The sequence below is a fragment of the Rhinatrema bivittatum genome, chromosome 7 (genome assembly GCF_901001135.1).
Source record: "Rhinatrema bivittatum chromosome 7, aRhiBiv1.1, whole genome shotgun sequence".
In the NCBI taxonomy this organism is placed as follows: Eukaryota; Metazoa; Chordata; class Amphibia; order Gymnophiona; family Rhinatrematidae; genus Rhinatrema; species Rhinatrema bivittatum.
In genome coordinates, this window is record NC_042621.1 from 300,875,868 (window position 1) to 300,895,779 (window position 19,912).

The 19,912-nt window shown below is 46.4% G+C and overlaps 1 protein-coding gene across 1 annotated transcript in view; it reads right to left on the reverse strand.

The window, feature by feature from the left end:
- The window catches only part of HSPA12A (heat shock protein family A (Hsp70) member 12A), a 113,570-nt gene that overhangs the window by 19,221 nt on the left and 74,437 nt on the right, over nt 1-19,912 (reverse strand). Inside the window, 1 exon segment of the mRNA XM_029610481.1 lies at nt 13,306-13,422. Coding sequence (XP_029466341.1) covers nt 13,306-13,422 — 117 coding nt within the window.

The window sequence follows — 19,912 nt, forward strand, 5'->3', positions numbered from 1 at the left end:
TCCAGTCCTAGGTTTGCTTCTTGTGCATTATTTATACCTGAATGTGCAGTCCTCCCCCTCCTCCACGCTATAAGTATTTAGGTCCACGGATCTCATGTCACGTGGCTTTCGGTACAGGCCCAGCCTTCTCTTAGGCCACTTCCAGTCTCTCTGTACCCACAGGGTCTCCAGACGTGAACACAATGCGCCAGATGAGATCTCCCCCATCATCTGCACAGGGGCATTACCTTTTCCCTCTCTCTCTAGAGCCATGGCTCATCACACTGGCTACCTCGCGGTCATCCGACATGATCACCCCGAGGTCCTGCTCGGGGGTCAGTGCACACCACTTTCTCATCCACCCCCGGCTTGCCCCCTACCTTCCTTTCCCCCCCATCATGTACTTCCTCCTTGGATTTCTGCACAGCGGATGCGTGACCTGAACACTTCTGCATTGAGTCTGATCTGTCAAGTACTCAGCCACTCCTCTGCCATCCATAGCAAAGCGGCCCGACCGCCCCCCAAATGCTCTCTGCACTGTACGGTACTTATAGAAACATAGAAACATAGAAATGACGGCAGAAGAAGACCAAACGGCCCATCCAGTCTGCCCAGCAAGCTTCCCTCATTTCTTCTCCCATACTTATCTGTTTCTCTTAGCTCTTGGTTCTAATTCCCTTCCACCCCCACCTTTAATGTAGAGAGCGGTGGAGGAGCTGCATCCAAGTGAAATATCTAGCTTGATTCGTTAGGGGTAGTAGGGGTAGTACTAAAAGGCACACACACACACTCCCGGGAGACAAAATCCCGACCTTTAGCATCTTCCGCACAGCCCACGTCGTCAGCAGCACTTTAACACCTCACTTGGCTTCTCAAGCAGGCAGAGGGGGGATTGGACGTCTTCCGAGAAGGGAGCAAGAGAAATCCCAGCGTACTCAGAGACGGAGCCAACCCCCATGCTCCTGCTCGTTCTGGCACAGGGCCCTCAGCACATGGCAGAGTGAAGCTCGCAGCTCTCAGTGCTGTACTCAAGACAATCCTCTGCATCGTTGGGCAAAACCAAGGGGGCTCGGAGGGAGAGGATCGTTAGGAAAGGGGATGGAGGCAAGGCGTCCCCCTCCCCAGCTAAGCCAGGTTTTTGTGTGACTGATACGTGCGGTTCAGGAGATGACCGTGGGCCTGGAACGGCAACAGCAATGATGACCGGGAGGGTGTTTGAGCCACCTTGGCACGTCACGTGCCCAATGCAGGGGCTGCTGTTGGACCCTGGTGTGTTCTTCTCAGCCCGGCCCCATCCCCAAACTCTGCCCATGCGAGCACGATCCTGCCCATCAATTGCCATGGGATGGCTCCTGACCTCTCAGAGAGGCCACATCACTAAAGCCACAGTATCCCACAGTATCCACCATTACTCATTGCTCAGCTCCTTTCTGAAGTGCTAAAGCCTGAAGACCCGATCGCAAAGAAGCAGTCCAGCCTAGCTCATGTTAAAAGCAGTTTGTGGATGTATAGTGCAACATAGTGCTATACATCCCTGTAAAGGAGGAAAGGGCTTTTCCTTTTCAATAGCCCACCTGGTTAAGCTCAGATCCTTTTGCCATGTCCATGAGAAAATCACTAAAGTAACGAATGTGCCTTGCTCTGAGTGACTCGGTTTAAAAGTTACCTAGTGCTGCAGCTTCCAGTGACATTTAAAGCCAGACTGAAATAAGTCCTAAATACTCCAGTAGCATACAAAGAGCATTCGAGCAGCCACACAGGTCCAAGAGAAAACTGGATTCTTATAGGGTTATGAAACCTTCTTCAGGACCAACGAAATTATTCAAAGGTATTCTTCTACTGAAAACCCTCATGAGCTCTGAAGGAAGCAGGAGCATTAGGCATCTAAGTGCATCCAAGTGCTGCTAGGCCTTCATCAGAGCCCCATGCAGGCATCACTCTGATACACATAAAGCATGGATACAGCACAGACAGCTGAAGGGTTGATTTTCATCAGAGCCCCATGTAGACATCACTCAGATACACATAAAACAGGAATACAGCATGGACAGCTGAAGAGCAGATCTTCATCAGAGTCCCATGCAGGCGTCACACTGATATACGTAAAGCATTCATACAGCATGGACAGCTGAAGAGCAAATCTTCATCAGAGTTCCATGCAGGCATCACACTGATACATGAAAAGAATGAATACAGCATGGACAGCTGAAGAGCAAATCTTCATCAGAGTTTCATGCAGGTGTCACACTGATACATAAAGCATGCATACAGCACAGACAGCTAAAGGGTTGATTTTCATCAGAGCCCCTTGTAGACATCACTCAGATACACATAAAACAGGAATACAGCATGGACAGCTGAAGAGCAGATCTTCATCAAAGTTCCATGCAGGCGTCACACTGATACATAAAACATGAATACAGCATCAGAGCCCCCTGCAAGTATTACACAAATTCGTAAAGCATGAATACAGCACAGAGAGCTAAAGAGTGGATCTTCATCAGCATGGACACCTGAAGAACAGGTCATGAGAGCCTCATGCGGGCTTAGCACTGATACACAAATTCGAATACAGCACAGACAGCTGAAGAGAGGCCTAAAAAAGGAGATTTATAATAATTGGGTTGTGCCATTTTTATTCCTAAAAATTTATTTAGAAAATAAAAGAGCTAGGAATAAGAGCAAAAGGAGAAGCAACAAACATGAGAAACAGACAGGCTAAAATCATGTAGAATCCAACCACCAGAGTTGTAAACACCAATCCACTCCAATCCACATCTTTTTTAAAGGGCTTGCACACTTCTTATCTCCTACTGTTGAGGTTTTCTGGTCCTCTTGCCATTCATTAATCTCTCTAGCTCGTCCTACTTACAAAGTAGCAGCTGCAGACCCCCTGGCTAATCCAAGCGGCCCACATACAGAGGTTGTTCCATTACTTGACGGCAGGCTAGGCCCCTCAATGGAGAGGAATCCCTGCTCTACCCAGCTCAAGACCTCACCAGACAGCTCAGCTCCTTCCTTCGCTCACATTTTGGGGGTTTTCCTCCCAGTTAAGATTTATTATAAGCTGGAGCTACTCTCAAGCCACACAGTTTGGCTGACTTGGATACTTGACGTAAATAAGCAGGAGCGCTCCAAAAAATGGGCAGCATCTTCCAGGCCTCGAGCATGAAACAAACCCAGGAATGAATAAGGAAGCCGCTGGCGCCTTCATATCCTTGGCTACTGAATGCATAACTGAATAAACTCTACTTTTCTGGGCCGGCTCGATGGCAGGTGCTCACGGCTAAGCCGAAAGATCCCTGGGTCGAGGATTCTGCGCTGCAGGCAGACTGGGGCCGGAGAGTGAGTCCCGGTCATCGGTAAGAGCGACCCCTGCTGGCCGGATTTAGAGCCCACGATACAGGGTTCCAGTGGGGGTTTTGGTGCAGGGGTCCCCAGCCTCAGGAACACTGATGCAATAACAGTGGGCAGGTGGGGTCTACTAAAATAAGGGAAAAATTCCCCGGGTGGCTGGGAATGAAGGCCCCTGGGGGCCAAATCCCAACCCTGGCGGTTCCCACTGAGCAGGAAAAAAAAGGAGAGAGCAAGAACTACCAGGCCAACAAAAAAAAAAATCCATTTTCCTTATCTGCGTTTGCACTCGGTTGCTTTAAAATGAACAGGCCTGGATTTCTGTAAGCAAAACAGCATGTTCACAGTGTGTGCTGAAAGCCAGGAAACTGCCAGAATAGAATTTACTCTTCCACTATCTGCAAACTGCCGCTGGCTTAGGGTGGGCGGCGGGGGTGGATCTGCCATGTCACTGGAGGAAGCAGAGGTCAGTCCATGCTGCAGCAGAGTCTTGCAGCCTCAGCTGGACGACGACGTCTGGCCACCCCCTTTGGATGAGCAGGGAGGCAGCCAGTTTCCCTCTCCACCGCGATTTCAAGCATCTCGGGCCTCCGAATTACAGCAACATCTGGCAGCAGGCTCCCCCCCAAGTGCCATGTTTGATATTCTGACATCTGTAAGCGGTAGTGAAGCAAAGAAAGGAGACCCTGAAGAGGAGCCCCCAACGTAGGGTGGGGGGTGGGGGGAGATGTAAACCCTCGTGAACTCACTCGGAATCCGGGAGGATGCTTACCAAAACGTCTCATTAGCACACAAACATTTCTCTGGCTATTATGACGAACAAGCACAGACTTCATTTCCTTAAGCCCAAGCAGATGTTTCCCTTCCCTCCCCAGGAACTCTCCGTTTCCCTTTCCTGATGTGCACAGAGGCCCCCGGCCTGCAAGAGAAGTCCTTAAGACCAGTGCAAAAAAAAAGATAGGTATAGTTTTTCAATCTGGCAACAAACCACAAAGTTTACTCAGTGGCACGGTACAAAAACCTGGATGCGCAACTAATTTTGCACAGGATGGGGACAGGGCAGGGCCTGGAGAAAAATCTTCCCTCCTACCCCCTTTACTCTTTCTTCAGACTTCATCCAACAATGAGATCCCAACATCTGTATCGGGCAGTACTTCACAACTTCCTTCTCCTGACCTGGAATTTTGATCTGGCAAGAGAGTTTTGTCCTCTGGATCCTCCTCCATGAGAAGCCGCATTCTCCGCTGGTCACTAGCCCCTTCCTGGAGGTCAATAGTTTCCAGCACAGAATTTACCGGCTTGGGCGTCTGCGAGTACACAACGCATCTTCAAAGCAGCTGCTCAACGGGTAACAACACTACTACTTGTCATGTATATAGCGCTGCTAGACTTGCGCAGTGCTGCAGCATGGTGATACTTATTCAGGTACAGTAAGTCCCTGCCCCCGAGAGCTTACAATCTAAGTGGGCACCTGAGGCAATGGGAGACAAAGCAACTTGCCCGAGGAGAGTCAGTGGGGGGGGGGGGGGGGGGGGGGGAAGTAGCATCTGACCCTTGGTTTTGCTGGCTCACATCCCATTGCTCTAAACATCAGGCTCCTCAGTTCCCAGAGCTTCACGCTGGCTCATCTCTGCAGCCGGGACACTTTGCTATGAATTCTGAAAAGCTTTCTGGGCACCCAAAAAAAGTAACTACTTTTAAGTTTTAACTGACTCATCTCCCTGAGGCCTCTTCTCCAACTTACAGTTAAATCAGTTTGTTGACCTGGAAAAGTGTCTCTCACCCCACCAAACAGTGAGGCCATTAGAAAGGGCCTGAGAAGCTGTGGCCACGAGTTACTGAATGGGCCACGTGGAGCGGTTTCTGTCCTCTACAAATGAACAAAACTGCTCCTCGGTTATGCTGCTCAGGAAGGCCGCCCTCCCCCATTACATTGCACAGGAAATATCGTAACCCTGCAAGAGGACTAACTATGCATGGAAAACACCCTTCACTGGGCGTCTGGGTCCTGGCCCGAGATAAATTCCTGAAACCAACTATTTAATTTCAGAAGGCTCTCTTCTCTTCCTATCCACTCATCCTGCATCTTCCTTGCTATTCTATCCGCCCTCTCGCTGCACGACAGGTGGCTGCGTCACCTACGCAAACATTAATTTCGGTTCTGAGGCGGCCCCGGGGAGAAGTGGCATCGGGTTTTTCCCAGTCTCCGGCTCCTTCTGGCGACCTAAAGCTGGCTGCAGGACGGAGATAAGCAGACCGAGACGGGGGCAGCGGGGCATCTCTCTCCCTCGCCGCCTGTCATTCAGTCCGTAGCAGGCGCTGGCAGGAATCCAAGCCATGAGAGGGCTTCGCTGACGCAGCTCCTTGTTCTCCCAGGACCTTCATTTGACTGCAGCCAGCACGGAGCATGGCAGAGCCCCTGCTGCAGCGCCACGGAAAATAGGACAACATCAAGAGGCAGACCAGTGCCTGCCCGGGCTTGATTCAGCAATGCTCTCATTTCCACGCACAAATCAGCAGAGACCAGCCCTTCCAAGACTGGTATCCAGTCAAAATAGCACGCTGCAGAGACAGGCAGATAATGCCTGCACACAGACGTGCATAAAGGGACAGACGTCCTGCAAGTCATGCACATTTATTATCTGATATTTTAGCTCATTTTGGGGACCAATTTTTGGAGATCAAATTTAATTCTGTTTTTAAACTATCCGGTGGTAAGTAATTGTGTGTTCCTGCACTGCAGAAACGCAACCTACAAAATCAAATCAATGGTACTGGGGTCCATATTTAGCTGCTTAGCAGCTTGATAACTTAGCAAGAATCACCTAACTATGGCCGCACTGCAGGCAGGTCTAAAGTTAACCAGATACACCTATCCAGCTAACTTAACCAGGTATATTCAGCAGCAGCAAAAAGAATATACCCGACTATCTCAAAAGTTAGCCGGATAGGTATAAGACCTGCCTGCAGCACGGCCAGAGGTAGCCGATTAACCTCATTTGCTAACACCCATCCCAGGATCGCCCCGCCATATCAGACTAAATCCTAGCCAGATAAGTTGCCGAATATCATGGCTTTGAAAATCTACCCCATTATTATTTGTAGCTCATCTTTTCCTTAGCGCTACCCAACACGCACAGTGCTGTACAGACGCACACCCAAGACACAGCCCACAATCCACACAGCACCAGAGCTGAAATCACGCTGCAGCAAGCGCCAACACTGGTGAAATTCCCTGCCCCTCTTCTCGTCCTGCCCATGGGTACTCCCAGCTCTGCCAAACATTCACATAACCCTAACTGAAACCAAATGGCACAAGTTCACAGGGAGGACCCGATTGTTCAGGAACAGCTCAGGAATTCCTTTCTGGGGATAAACCACGTGCAAAAAAATATATCTGGGATGTGTGCGTGTGTAATTTTGAGACTGCAGCTGAATGTGTCTTTGTTTTCAAATTCTGACCTGCCACGTTTGTAGCGGTCAAATTCTGGCATGCCACCCACCCCAAAGGCATCTGCCCTGCTAGGGGCGTCACGTTTCAATGCATGGCATGACTCACTGCGGTATCCAGATGCATTCACGAAAGGAAACTCCCAGACAAGATCTTGCTCCCGAGCACGGCGCTGGCAGGCCCACTTCTCTCTGTTGCGTGAGTGCAGTGGTTAGGAGACACCAGTGGCGGGCCAGTCAGCACCACGACAGCTCGTACAGCATGCTGGCCACCTCTGCGTGGCGATTCGGCTAGGAGGCAACAAACGTCCCACTTTTCAGCAAATCCCCCGGGCTAGATTTTTACCCCGAGGGGGTTTGCCGAAATAATCAAAGCAAAAAAAAAAACCACTCAGGTAGTTTTGGTTTATTGTCCCTACGGCTTGCGTAAATTTGTGCCTGCTTTTCACCCAGGTACATTTTTGTGGACAATCTTAACTTGGATAGTTTGGATTATTCAAAACCACCCAATTAAGTGCCTCCCCCAACCAAAGCCCGCTCTGAGAATGCCTCTGAAGATTTGCAGGTGCATTTAGCCACATAGGGGCTGATGCAGTACAGTGCGCTCAGCCGAGAGTACTGTTTAACCCACATCTGGACACGGGTTGTGTAGGCGCAACCAAATCCCCTTATATGATAAAGGGGATTAGTGTCTCCACAACGCGCGTCCAAATGCACCGGGAAATTAATAGCACTCATCACATACAAATGCATGTGAACGAGGCTATTAATTATTCACTCCCGATGCAAAAAAAAAAAAAAGTGCATCCAATACGCACCTTTGAGTGCCCCAAAAAATTATTCACTCCTTCACTTATTGCCCATTGGTACTTTTCAGTCACGGCGTGAGCCCTAATTTAAATATTGCATCACAGGAGAGGTGCCTGGGGGCGCTTTCAGTGCACTTTTTTTTGCATCGGCCCCTTAGAGAGTACCGATGCAGTAAAGGGTGCTCAGCCTAGCACACGGGGCAACGCGCAGTTGGACGAGCGTTTTGGACATGCTGTGCTAAAACACCCGATGCAATAACGGGATTAGTGCGTTGAAAACGCGTGTCCAAACTACAGAAAGTCTAGTGACGTTCAGGTTTCAACCCCTCAACCCTCCCACCCCAGGGTCCTTCTACTAATATAGTCCGACTGGAATAGATAACTGATATCAAGATAATCTACTAATTTGATAATTCTCTAGGTGCTCTGTATTAAAACAAATGAGCAAAATGAGGACTATCCAGTGTAACAATTGTGGAGCCTTTATCTTGAGGCAAAACATCTGGAAACTTAGGGCTTGCCACTAACTTATTATACTATCACGATTATGGACATGAATACCGACAACACTGAGATGTACTTGTATTTTCTTATCTGTATTTACAATACCTACACGTGCTCACAAATCAGTATATAATTTGTAACCTCTATATGCACTATTAGACAACAAATGTTATCTATATTGCTCGACCAGTCAAATCATTTAAACCCTGTATATAATTTGTAACATCTATATGCACTAACTATTAGATAACAAATGTAATCTGTATCGCTCGACCAGTCGAATCATTTAAACCCTGTATATAATTTGTAACCTCTATATGCACTATTAGACAACAAATGTTATCTATATTGCTCGACCAGTCAAATCATTTAAACCCTGTATATAATTTGTAACATCTATATGCACTAACTATTAGACAACAAATGTAATCTGTATCGCTCGACCAGTCAAATCATTTAAACCCTGTATATAATTTGTAACATCTATATGCACTAACTATTAGATAACAAATGTTATCTGTATTGCTCGACCAGTCAAATCATTTAAACCCTGTATATAATTTGTAACATCTATATGCACTAACTATTAGATAACAAATGTTATCTATATTGCTCGACCAGTCAAATCATTTAAACCCTGTATATAATTTGTAACATCTATATGCACTAACTATTAGACAACAAATGTAATCTGTATCGCTCGACCAGTCAAATCATTTAAACCCTGTATATAATTTGTAACATCTATATGCACTAACTATTAGATAACAAATGTAATCTGTATCGCTCGACCAGTCGAATCATTTAAACCCTGTATATAATTTGTAACCTCTATATGCACTATTAGACAACAAATGTTATCTATATTGCTCGACCAGTCAAATCATTTAAACCCTGTATATAATTTGTAACATCTATATGCACTAACTATTAGACAACAAATGTAATCTGTATCGCTCGACCAGTCAAATCATTTAAACCCTGTATATAATTTGTAACATCTATATGCACTAACTATTAGACAACAAATGTAATCTGTATCGCTCGACCAGTCAAATCATTTAAACCCTGTATATAATTTGTAACATCTATATGCACTAACTATTAGACAACAAATGTAATCTGTATCGCTCGACCAGTCAAATCATTTAAACCCTGTATATAATTTGTAACATCTATATGCACTAACTATTAGACAACAAATGTAATCTGTATCGCTCGACCAGTCAAATCATTTAAACCCTGTATATAATTTGTAACATCTATATGCACTAACTATTAGATAACAAATGTAATCTGTATCGCTCGACCAGTCGAATCATTTAAACCCTGTATATAATTTGTAACCTCTATATGCACTATTAGACAACAAATGTTATCTATATTGCTCGACCAGTCAAATCATTTAAACCCTGTATATAATTTGTAACATCTATATGCACTAACTATTAGACAACAAATGTAATCTGTATCGCTCGACCAGTCAAATCATTTAAACCCTGTATATAATTTGTAACATCTATATGCACTAACTATTAGACAACAAATGTAATCTGTATCGCTCGACCAGTCAAATCATTTAAACCCTGTATATAATTTGTAACATCTATATGCACTAACTATTAGACAACAAATGTAATCTGTATCGCTCGACCAGTCAAATCATTTAAACCCTGTATATAATTTGTAACATCTATATGCACTAACTATTAGACAACAAATGTAATCTGTATCGCTCGACCAGTCAAATCATTTAAACCCTGTATATAATTTGTAACATCTATATGCACTAACTATTAGATAACAAATGTTATCTGTATTGCTCGACTAGTCAAATCATTTAAACCCTGTATATAATTTGTAACCTCTATATGCACTAACTATTAGACAACAAATGTAATCTGTATCGCTCGACCAGTCAAATCATTTAAACCCTGTATATAATTTGTAACATCTATATGCACTAACTATTAGACAACAAATGTAATCTGTATCGCTCGACCAGTCAAATCATTTAAACCCTGTATATAATTTGTAACATCTATATGCACTAACTATTAGATAACAAATGTTATCTGTATTGCTCGACTAGTCAAATCATTTAAACCCTGTATATAATTTGTAACCTCTATATGCACTATTAGACAACAAATGTTATCTGTATCGTTCGACCAGTCGAATCATGTAAACCATTGTGATGGTGAAACTGAACAAAGGTATATAAAACTCGACAAATAGATAAATAAATAGATAAATAAAAATAAATAAACACTGTGTATCCCTAAAGACTAGAGGATGGAAATGAGGAAAAGCGCATGGGGGTAACTTGCTGGTGTAGCAGTTAGTATCCTTAACCAATAAGCCTTAAACGTGTGATGTAACTCCAACATTGGTCTCTGCTTCAACGGCAAGAGATAAGAGACAGTAACCAACAAGGGTCATGTTGTGCTCTAAAAGGATAAAATGGTTTGCTTAAATAACCCATTCTGCAGAATTAAACAAATACAATCCGCTCACTCTAACAAGGTATAAAAATAGTTCACAAGCCACTTCTCCCCAGGGTCATCTTCTTGGCTCTCTCTAGGATCATCGGCCTACCCAGGCCCCAAAACAGTCTCTTACCCTTGGTTTCTTGTCCAATCCCCAGAATGGCTCTAGGAAGGCTCATTCCCACTGTCCTCGGCAGTGAAGTCTTCTCAGCCCTGCACTGAACTCCAGGCCAGACACAGTTTCTCTTCCTGGTCCTGAGGGCTCCCAGTATAGCTTCCTTTACTCTGCCTCGCATCCACTTATCTTTTACCCATTCAGGGTGTTACTCAGGTCTTCTGATGGCTTGGGAGAGCTCCTCACCTGAAATCTCTCTTCCCCTGCTGTATACCCCAGGGAGAGGGATAACAACTACATCTTTACTCCACTAAGTCACCCTTGCAAGCCCCATACCCAAACTGAACCATGGGTTATATACTCCTTCTTAGACCACCTGTCAGTCACCAGGCAATTTCTCAACCCTATGGTGAACTCTCTCTCTGGAACTTTCCCATTGCAGAATACGCCTTAAAACCCCATTAACCTCCCAAAGAGAGAGTCAGATTTTTACAAACATCGAAAATCCTCATGTTTTCACCCCTCACATCTTCTAGCGACACACAGGAGGTAACCTGCCTCCTGTATACAGCTACAACTAGATCTGCTGTTAATTTGCAGATTTAAATAAATTATGAGCATGCCTAAACATTGAGATTTAAAGAGCGAGCATGCAGACACAGATAAAAAATAAAGAAAATAGCTCATTTTAAGTATTTTTAAGGGCACAAGGATTTTTACTTTTGTGCCAAATATAAAGGTTCATAGCAAATCTCATACGATTTTGGTTGCTTTACAAAAAAATATTTGCACTGAAAACGACCTGTCCTATCTTCCCCAAAACAAAAGATCATGCAAAATTATTTTCCTGTGCAATCCTGAAACTAAGCTCAAGCTTTATCCACAGAATGAAATCCACATTAGGCAAACACTTTAAAAAAAAGAATTGTGTTGGCTAAAAGCTGCACAGAAAAGCACAGGTTTGTGAGTCTGCCCATCTGTTGGGAGGTGAAGGATACCAGCATCACTCACGCTTCCTCTACTGAAGGACATGAATGCTTCAATGCACCTTTTTCTGGGTCAGTGCCAGATCTCTAACTGATCTTTCATGCTCAGATTAACTCAGCCGCCCCGACATCCCTTCCCTACTTCTCTCGGCTTGCTGGAGAAATTCCTTTCTGCACACCCAGCCTCCCACCCTTATGGCTCACAGTAATCTTACTTAGACGGGAACAGAAAGAATGCCAAAACTCAGTAGAAGCCCAATATCATGGTAATCCCCTCCCTTGCCATTGCCAAAACGGATGTAGGGAGCCCGCATCTCACTGGCATAGAAGAGATGACCACACACATATAAATCAAAACAGTGGAAAGCTAGCAGAATACAAGGCCAGTGGCGTTCTTGGCGACACCATGCGCTTGGATGAGGTACAAGGAATGTTGGCTGCCTTGAAAGGTTACATCACTAAAAATTCCTACAGAGAGAACCAGCACAGTTCAGTTATTTTCAATATCACTGAAATCAGGATGCCATTTCCTCACTTACGCACTACAATGGTCCCTTTGTAACTAATTTCAACACTAAGTCAGATCCAGTTGACATTTTCATGGGAATAAAGCTGATTGGGATATTTTGCTCCTGTCACCTTCAGATCCAACAGATCTGAAAACCAAGGCCTTCTTGGTCAAAAAAAGGAGCCACAAAGAATTACCAGATCCTTACAAGATTCGATCTTTGCTAGCAAATGAGGTAGCAAAGCCGACAGAGGAAAAACATACACAATTGATTTCTCCCCATTCCCGTCTTGAGTGAGAAGATCCATGGCTTTGCTCTGCCATCCGCGGCAGCAAGAGAAACCGGCACCAAGAGAGGAGAAACGCCGCCCAAAAAGAAACAAACACTCGGTTCTTTTTTGTAAACCTGAGCCACCGCTGTCCACAGCACGGGTCCTGAACCAAAGGAGGAGAGTGACCCGGGCTCCCCGGTATCTCCTCAGTGGCTTAGGGGAGCAGTAGCAGGATCCTCGACCCCCGGCTCCACCAGCCTCAATACCAGGGGGGATGGTCCCCTCAGGACCTGCCAACCCACTGGGAGGCTACTCCTCAAAGACTTTTTTTTTTTTTTTTTTTTAAATAAAAAAATAGACCAGCAAATTAGCTCCCTACAGGCCTATCTAACACTATGCTTCTTTTTTTTTTTTTTTGCAACTAAGGACTAACTACAGACTGCAGGATTTTGCACCTCCACCATCTGCTGGAGACAGAGAAATATTGACAGACTGTGGGTGGCAGCTCAGGGTATAGGGCAGAGTCAGTTAAAACATCTCTGTCTCCATCTGCTGGTGGGGAGGCAAAACCCAGGAGTCTGGACTGATCCGGGTACGTACAGGGAATGCCTTTCACAATACCCACTCACTCATTTGTGCTTTTCACAACTAAAGGATCATCTTTTACCACCTCTTTGTACACTCTGCTCGGCTGTTTAACTGCATGTGGGGACCCTCTGCATGCATTTGTGCCCCCATGGCTGTGCTCCTCTTTGAGATGACGTGGGGGGGGGGGGGGGGGGGGGGGGGAGAGAGGTGTCATGGAAGAATGGAGCAAACAGGGCGAGCTCAGGTCTTACCTTGTAGGCAGCTTGCCTCATGAACTGCTTCGCTGGCTGCTTCCAGATGGCAGGCACTGTGATGACCCATCTGACGTCCGCCATCTCAACCTCGGAGCCCGCCTGCTCGCTCAGCTCCTGTGTCGGCAAAGGAGAGCAGCAGAGAGTCCAAAAATGCGCCAATTACTACAATGTTGGTCACGCGCACAATAGCACAAGTGCAATTACAAGGGGACCCCCAAGTCCCTTTGCCCAGCGGAGAGGAAGGGAAGGCCTGATCATGGGAAAAGTTCAGAAGCTTTCTCACTGTCGCGCGTTAAGCAGGGTCTGCGGTTTCACGCCCAGACTATAAGCATGGTTGGTGTTTTCTGTAAGGGAGAGCCTGCACAGCCTCTCTGTCACCTTGCTCGTCATCATCTCTTGGTTAGTGCAAGGATGCTTCACCCCTTCCAGTGAGACATGTTGGGAATGCTCCAAGATAAAACTTTGTGGGGGTCAGGGGGCGAATTTATGAGTTCATCTCAACAAGAGAGGAGGGAATGAGAGGACAAGCCCCCCTCTGACATTCTAGGAGGCCTCATATAAGACACAAAATTAACAAATACAAGGGGGGAAAAAACCTTCATTTGAATTGCATTCCATCATTTCTCTGCTCTCTGTTGACCTTCCTACCCACCTTTCCTTAAAGGGAGGGGAAGAAAGTAGGTCTCAAGGGAGATTTAACCCCGATTTCATTATTTTTCTTCAGTTTTTCTGATCCTAGTCTCCCCCACCATCCCCTTTTTTTTTTTTTTTTTAAGTAAATTATCAAGCGTTTTTTTCCTACTCAGTCCTGCTCCGGTCTGGAGCTGCCTGGTTTTCCTGGAGCAGTGTCTCCAAACGGGTTTATTTTGCTCATACCTTGATAGGAATGAAGCTGGGTATGTTAGAAGTGATCTCAATCTCTCAAATATACTGCTAATGCCCTTCTTAGTATTCGCATTGAGCCAATGACAGCCTCCCCCTGGAGTTCGTAGGGTGTCATTTTTATAGGCAATGTCTCAAGGTGAGCTTGAAAATTCTTCTTAATCAAACCAGTGGCACCCAATATAATTGGGACGATTTTTGTATCTTTCTGCCACATTTTCTTCGTCTCTGATTGCATCTCTTGGTACGTAAGGATCTTTGCTTTCTCTGTACGATCCGCAGAATAGTCACTGGGTACAGACCATGCAATGTTGCTCTTATTCTAACCACAATACCTGGTTTTCTAGCATCATCTTCCTGTCAGTGGGAATAAGAATGTCCCTGGTGATTTCAAATTCTTCATTCTCTTCTATTCTGTTAGGGTTGTGTTCCCAGTGTTTGTTTGATTCATTGATGTTATAATGTGTACACGGTTTCCAGTGGATGAGCCATGCCACCTTGTCGTGCTTTCTGTATGCAAGCCTTCTGACATCAGCACATCGTATCCAGTGATGAGATGTGTAACCGTTTCCAGTTCTGTCCTGCAGAATCTGCATTTTTCTGTTTTATCAGTCCTTTTTATGCTGACTGTGAACCATCTTGTCTGTAATCCACTATCCTGGTGTGTGCTTTTGGCCTGCAAGGGAAACGAGGAGAGTTGCTGGAGAGGGTAAGTAATGGTGGCTTTTTAAGTTTAAGTTTATCTTTCTTGATTGACTGCCATTGTAATTATTGGGTATTATGTGATGTATCTGCTATTTGAAATACTTTTTGTTTGGATAATTTTTAATAATTGTTATGAGTTTTTAATGATTGGATGTTATTCTATTTATCAGTTGTTTTGAAATATTTATTATATTTATTATTCTAGTTTTAGAATTATTATTTTATATATGTTGAGGAATCTATAAATAGAAATGTGCAAATAAAAACTGAACAGGAAACAACAAGAAGCCATGCTCTGTATGCAGTGCAACAATGGAAAAACAAAAACATTAACTTGATGGTCACTTTATTCTGTATTTGGTGAGGGTCTGCGTGTGTGACCCAGGTAAGGGTGTTCTGCAAGCTTGTAGCTTCCGTGTAGGGATCTATAGCAGCTTGGCTTGTTCTGGTCCATAATGAGGGTGTAACTTTGTGCGGGTTAGTTTGTGTGCATTATTGCAGATCCTGGGAGTGTGTTAGGTGCTACATTTCTGTTTCCATTTCTCCAGGCTTGCACTGCATGCAGAGTGGCGGTTTTGGTTTTCCATTTCAGGTTGTCACCCATGTGTGAGGACTAACATCCTGCTTGTCCTTGAAGAAAGCAGAGTTGCTTACCTGTATCAGATGTTCTCCGAGGACAGCAGGATGTTAGTGCTCACGAAACCCACCTGCCTCCCCTGGGAGTTGGTTTCTCTATGTATTTGGGACTCTGCCTAGGGGGCAGGGTGATGACTACAGCTGCACATGCTCAGTAGGGCATGTTTGAAAGTTCTAGATTTTTTGAGATCAAAGTTATGTGCCGGACTCCATTCAATGATGTCATCCTGCTTTCCTCAAAGAATATTTGTAATTTGTGGTCTTTCTGTACTTGGTGACTGAGCTGAGGTATGACCTAGGTGAGGTATTTTACTAGCATGTAGTCTTATTTATTGTGTCTTCTCATTAGGACATCCATTAGTGGTAAATTGCTATCTTTTCATAAGTAGAACTATTGCGCCTGGTAGTAGGGAGAGTTTTGTTGCTGTTACTGAGAGGACATCAGAAATATCTTTTCTGTATGGTGAATTGTACAGCGAATGTCCTAGTTCTGCTCTGCACTCTTTGTTGTGGGGTTCCTGTGGATGCAGGGTATATGTTTACACTTAGCCCCATGACAGTCATGTGTTCAGTGTTCAATGTGAACAGACAGAAAAAAGGTTGAGAACCACTGCTCTGCATCATTGGGCTGCAGCCTAAATACTGGCTCCTCCTTCCTCCTGGAGCCCCAGAGTGAAACATCCCCTGTTTGAACCACAGGGCTCTGTATCTACAAAGCCATGCATGGTTCAAACATCTGCTGTTAGAATTACCTGGGGCTGCACAGTTCTGAAACACGCGGGGCTCCAGATACAGATCCCCATGGTTCAAACAGGGGATGTTTCACCATGGGGCTCCAGGAGGGAGGAGTGCCAGTATTTAAACTGTAGCCTGAGCAATTTAGAGGTGCCGACTGGGGAAGAGGGAGAGAAGCACAGTGCAGGGGAAGAACAGGACTGACGTGGAGAGCGGGGGGGGGGGGGGGGGGGGGGGATGGGATATGGGGATGGGGAGAGAGAATGAGAAGAATGGGATTTGTGGCCTGAGGGAGATCATGGGAAGAATGGAATTTGGGGACTCAGGGACAGCAAATAGTGGGGTGAAGAGCAGGGGAAAAACAGGGGCTCAAGGAAAGCAGAGACTTCTGTATTCCGGGCATGATTAAGAGCTGGAACTCGGAGATGGAGGACAGAGCAGCGAATTGTGAATGGTGAACCTGAGCTGGGACTTGGGGGGGTAGTGGGACTTGGCAACTGGGTGGATATTATTAGGGAAAGCAGAGTGGCTTAATTGTAACAGGTGTTCTTTGAGGAAAGCAGGATGACATCTTTGAATGGAGTCCGGCACATAACTTTGATCTCAAAAAATCTCGAACTTTCAAACATGCCCTACTGAGCATGTGCAGCTGTAGTCATCACCCTGCCCCCTAGGCAGAGTCCCAAATACATAGAGAAACCAACTCCCAGGGGAGGCGGGTGGGTTACGTGAGGACTAACATCCTGCTGTCCTCGGAGAACATCTGACACAGGTAAGCAACTCTGCTTTCTTCAAGGACAAGCAGGATGTTAGTCCTCACACATGGGTGAGAACTTCAGATGAGGCCAAGACTGGAACTTTGATCTCAAAGATTCTAGAACTTTCAAATATGCCCTCCTGAGCATGTGCAGCTGTAGTTATCACCCGGCCCCCTAGCCAGAGGCCCTCAACTCCATGATATAGCTCATACATGGAGAAATCAACTCCCAGGAGAGGCGGGTGGGTTTTGTGAGAACTAACATCCCGTTGTCCTCTGAGAACACCTGTTACAGGTAAGAAACTCTGCTTTCTCCAAGGACAAACAGGATGGTAGTCCTCACACATGGGTGATTCCCAAACTATAGGTTGTCTGAGCAGGACAAAGTGGGAAACCGCACCATGCTGAACGCACCACCTCTTCCTTTTGCCTGTGAGGCAGCCAACCCACAAGGGGGTTTAGGCAGGAAAAGAGTTGGGTTCTACAAAGAGAAAACCATAGAAACGACTGAGACAAAAACCCCCCATAGATAGCAGGGGAATGATGCGAATGCCAGCAAGAAACATACTCTGCATCATGGAAAACATTACAACAGGGTTTCAGATCAGTATACCCCAACAATAACAGTAGATCTAGAACCTCCTGGATACAGGAAACAAGAGAAGGACTCTTGGACGAAGACCACATAGTTTACTTCGGTGTTACAAGACAACCAAAAAACCAATTGGGGCCCAAGAGCTTTCCAGAAAGAAAGTGCAGCTCTGTTATGGTTGCCGGCCGCGGCCGCCTGCAGCAGGCTCAACTCTCGTCATGTCATGCTTGGCTCACTACTCTTGGTACACTCGCGGTGGTGGCCAACCGCTGCCGCCGGATTCCTCCTGGCTCCCTGTGCTCCACGTGGCGGCTGGAATGCCGCCGACCAGCGTTCCGACCCTGGGTCTCCCTAGACTCGTGCACGTGCCATCCGTCCTCCCTTTAAAGGGCCAATGGCGGGAACTTCAGGCTCGTCCCCAGCTGATGACATCACAGGCCTGGGATATTTAAGCTTCGCCTCCAGCCACCACTAACCGACTTGGCAACAAGTTCCAGCGACCTATCTGGTGCCTGCTCCAGTACTCCGGACCTGTTGTTTCTGCTCTACGAATCTCTGCACAACTTCTCCAGGGTCTCTGCCTCGGCACTTCCCGCTCCTCAGGGCCTGGCTTAGCACTACTTCACCTGGGACCCTGTCTCGGCGCTCCCCACTCCTCGGAGCCAGGCTCAGCGCTACCTCATCTGGGACCCAGTCTCAGTGCTTCCCGCTCCTCGGGGCCGGACCCAGCGCCTCTACACTTGGGATCCTGCCATAGTGCCCTCTGCTCCTTGAGACCAGCTTCTACACTGGAGATCTTGCTTCAGTGTTTCTACTCTTCAAAGTCTGGCTCAGCGCTGTAACACTATTGGACTGTGTCTCTGTGTCCCCGCTCCTCAGGGCAGCCCCCCCAGCGCTTCTACTACAGAAGGTCCTGTCACTGCACTGCCGGGTCTCAGGCAGTTCCTCTGCACTCCTGCTCTACTCGCACCTGCTACAGTGGATTCCCCGCTCTAGTCCTATCTCAGCATACCACCATACGAATCTCTACTCTGGCACCTCCTCACCTCGAGGCCACTCCCACGTGGTCCTGCTCTACAGTTTACAGAGCTGCAGTGGTCTCCCCCCCTTGAGACTCTCTCTCTCCCTCCGAGAGTACTTCAGTATTGGACTGTATCTAATCTCACTGACGCTCTCTGCACCCAGCTGTCTACTCTCTCCAGGACCAGCCACACAAAGGTGCTCCTAAGCCCAGCCGGCCCCAGCACCCAAGGGCTCAACCTGCGGGGAACAAGGGCCCGGTGCTGGTGAAGTCCCTGCTTGCCTCTGTTCCCGGTCAGCCTCGCCTCCCGACTGTGGGGACCTGCGGAGTCCAATCCCTCAGGTAGCGTCAACACCACCTCAGGCCAAGTGTCCACAATTCCTAACAAGTTCATTGACCTCCGAAGGACAGAATACATCTACAGGAGTGTGCACATGTTTGGCTGATAGACAAAATGGGCAGAAAAACCCAAGCAACGCTTGGAAGAAAAATCAGCACCAGCGGCAGGGTCTGTGACAGACCTTATGTGCCAAAGTACCAGACATAATTGACCATGCAGGACAGCATCAAGAGTTTCAGGGGATGAAAAGCAATCCCTCAATGGGATCCCTAGCCCAAACCCACAAGCAGGGGGATAGGTTAGGCTTGAAGCTCAACCACACTGCACCCTGTCAAGAGAAAGGCTATCCATCCTGTCTATAGGATAGCTGAGGTGAGCAGGAATGCACTTGTACAACCCAGTAAAGTGAGAAACGCCAGAACTTGGCAAAAATATACACTTGGCAGGCATACACTAAGATATACCACGAATGTCCTAGCTTTTCTTCCCTTCCCCTTGATATTCCAACTGGAAGTTGAAAGGATCGAAGAACCCAAGGAGGCAGACCACTAAACTGCAGGGGTAAGAACAAGTTGCTAGGTTATATATCTCAACCCCAAGCAAATAACTCACTGCCGATTCCAGTAGGGAAATACCCACCGAGATAGAGCCATCAGCCTGCTTTGAACAGCTGAAACTGACAGCGAATCCCACAGGGAAGAAATCGAGAAACACTCTACCAAGAGACAGGAAGCCAGCATTCTGCAAGTGCAAACCCCTGTAGAATAGGATTTCTTCACCAGCCTGGAAACCCTAACGGCAGGTCAGTGTGATCTCGGAAAAGACTGCCCACCAACCTAGCTTAGGTATTAATACCTCAGCTAGGACTACATATACTCCTCCCCAAGGAAGAGCACCATCCAGTAAATGGAACAACCTTTGCATGAACCAGGACTC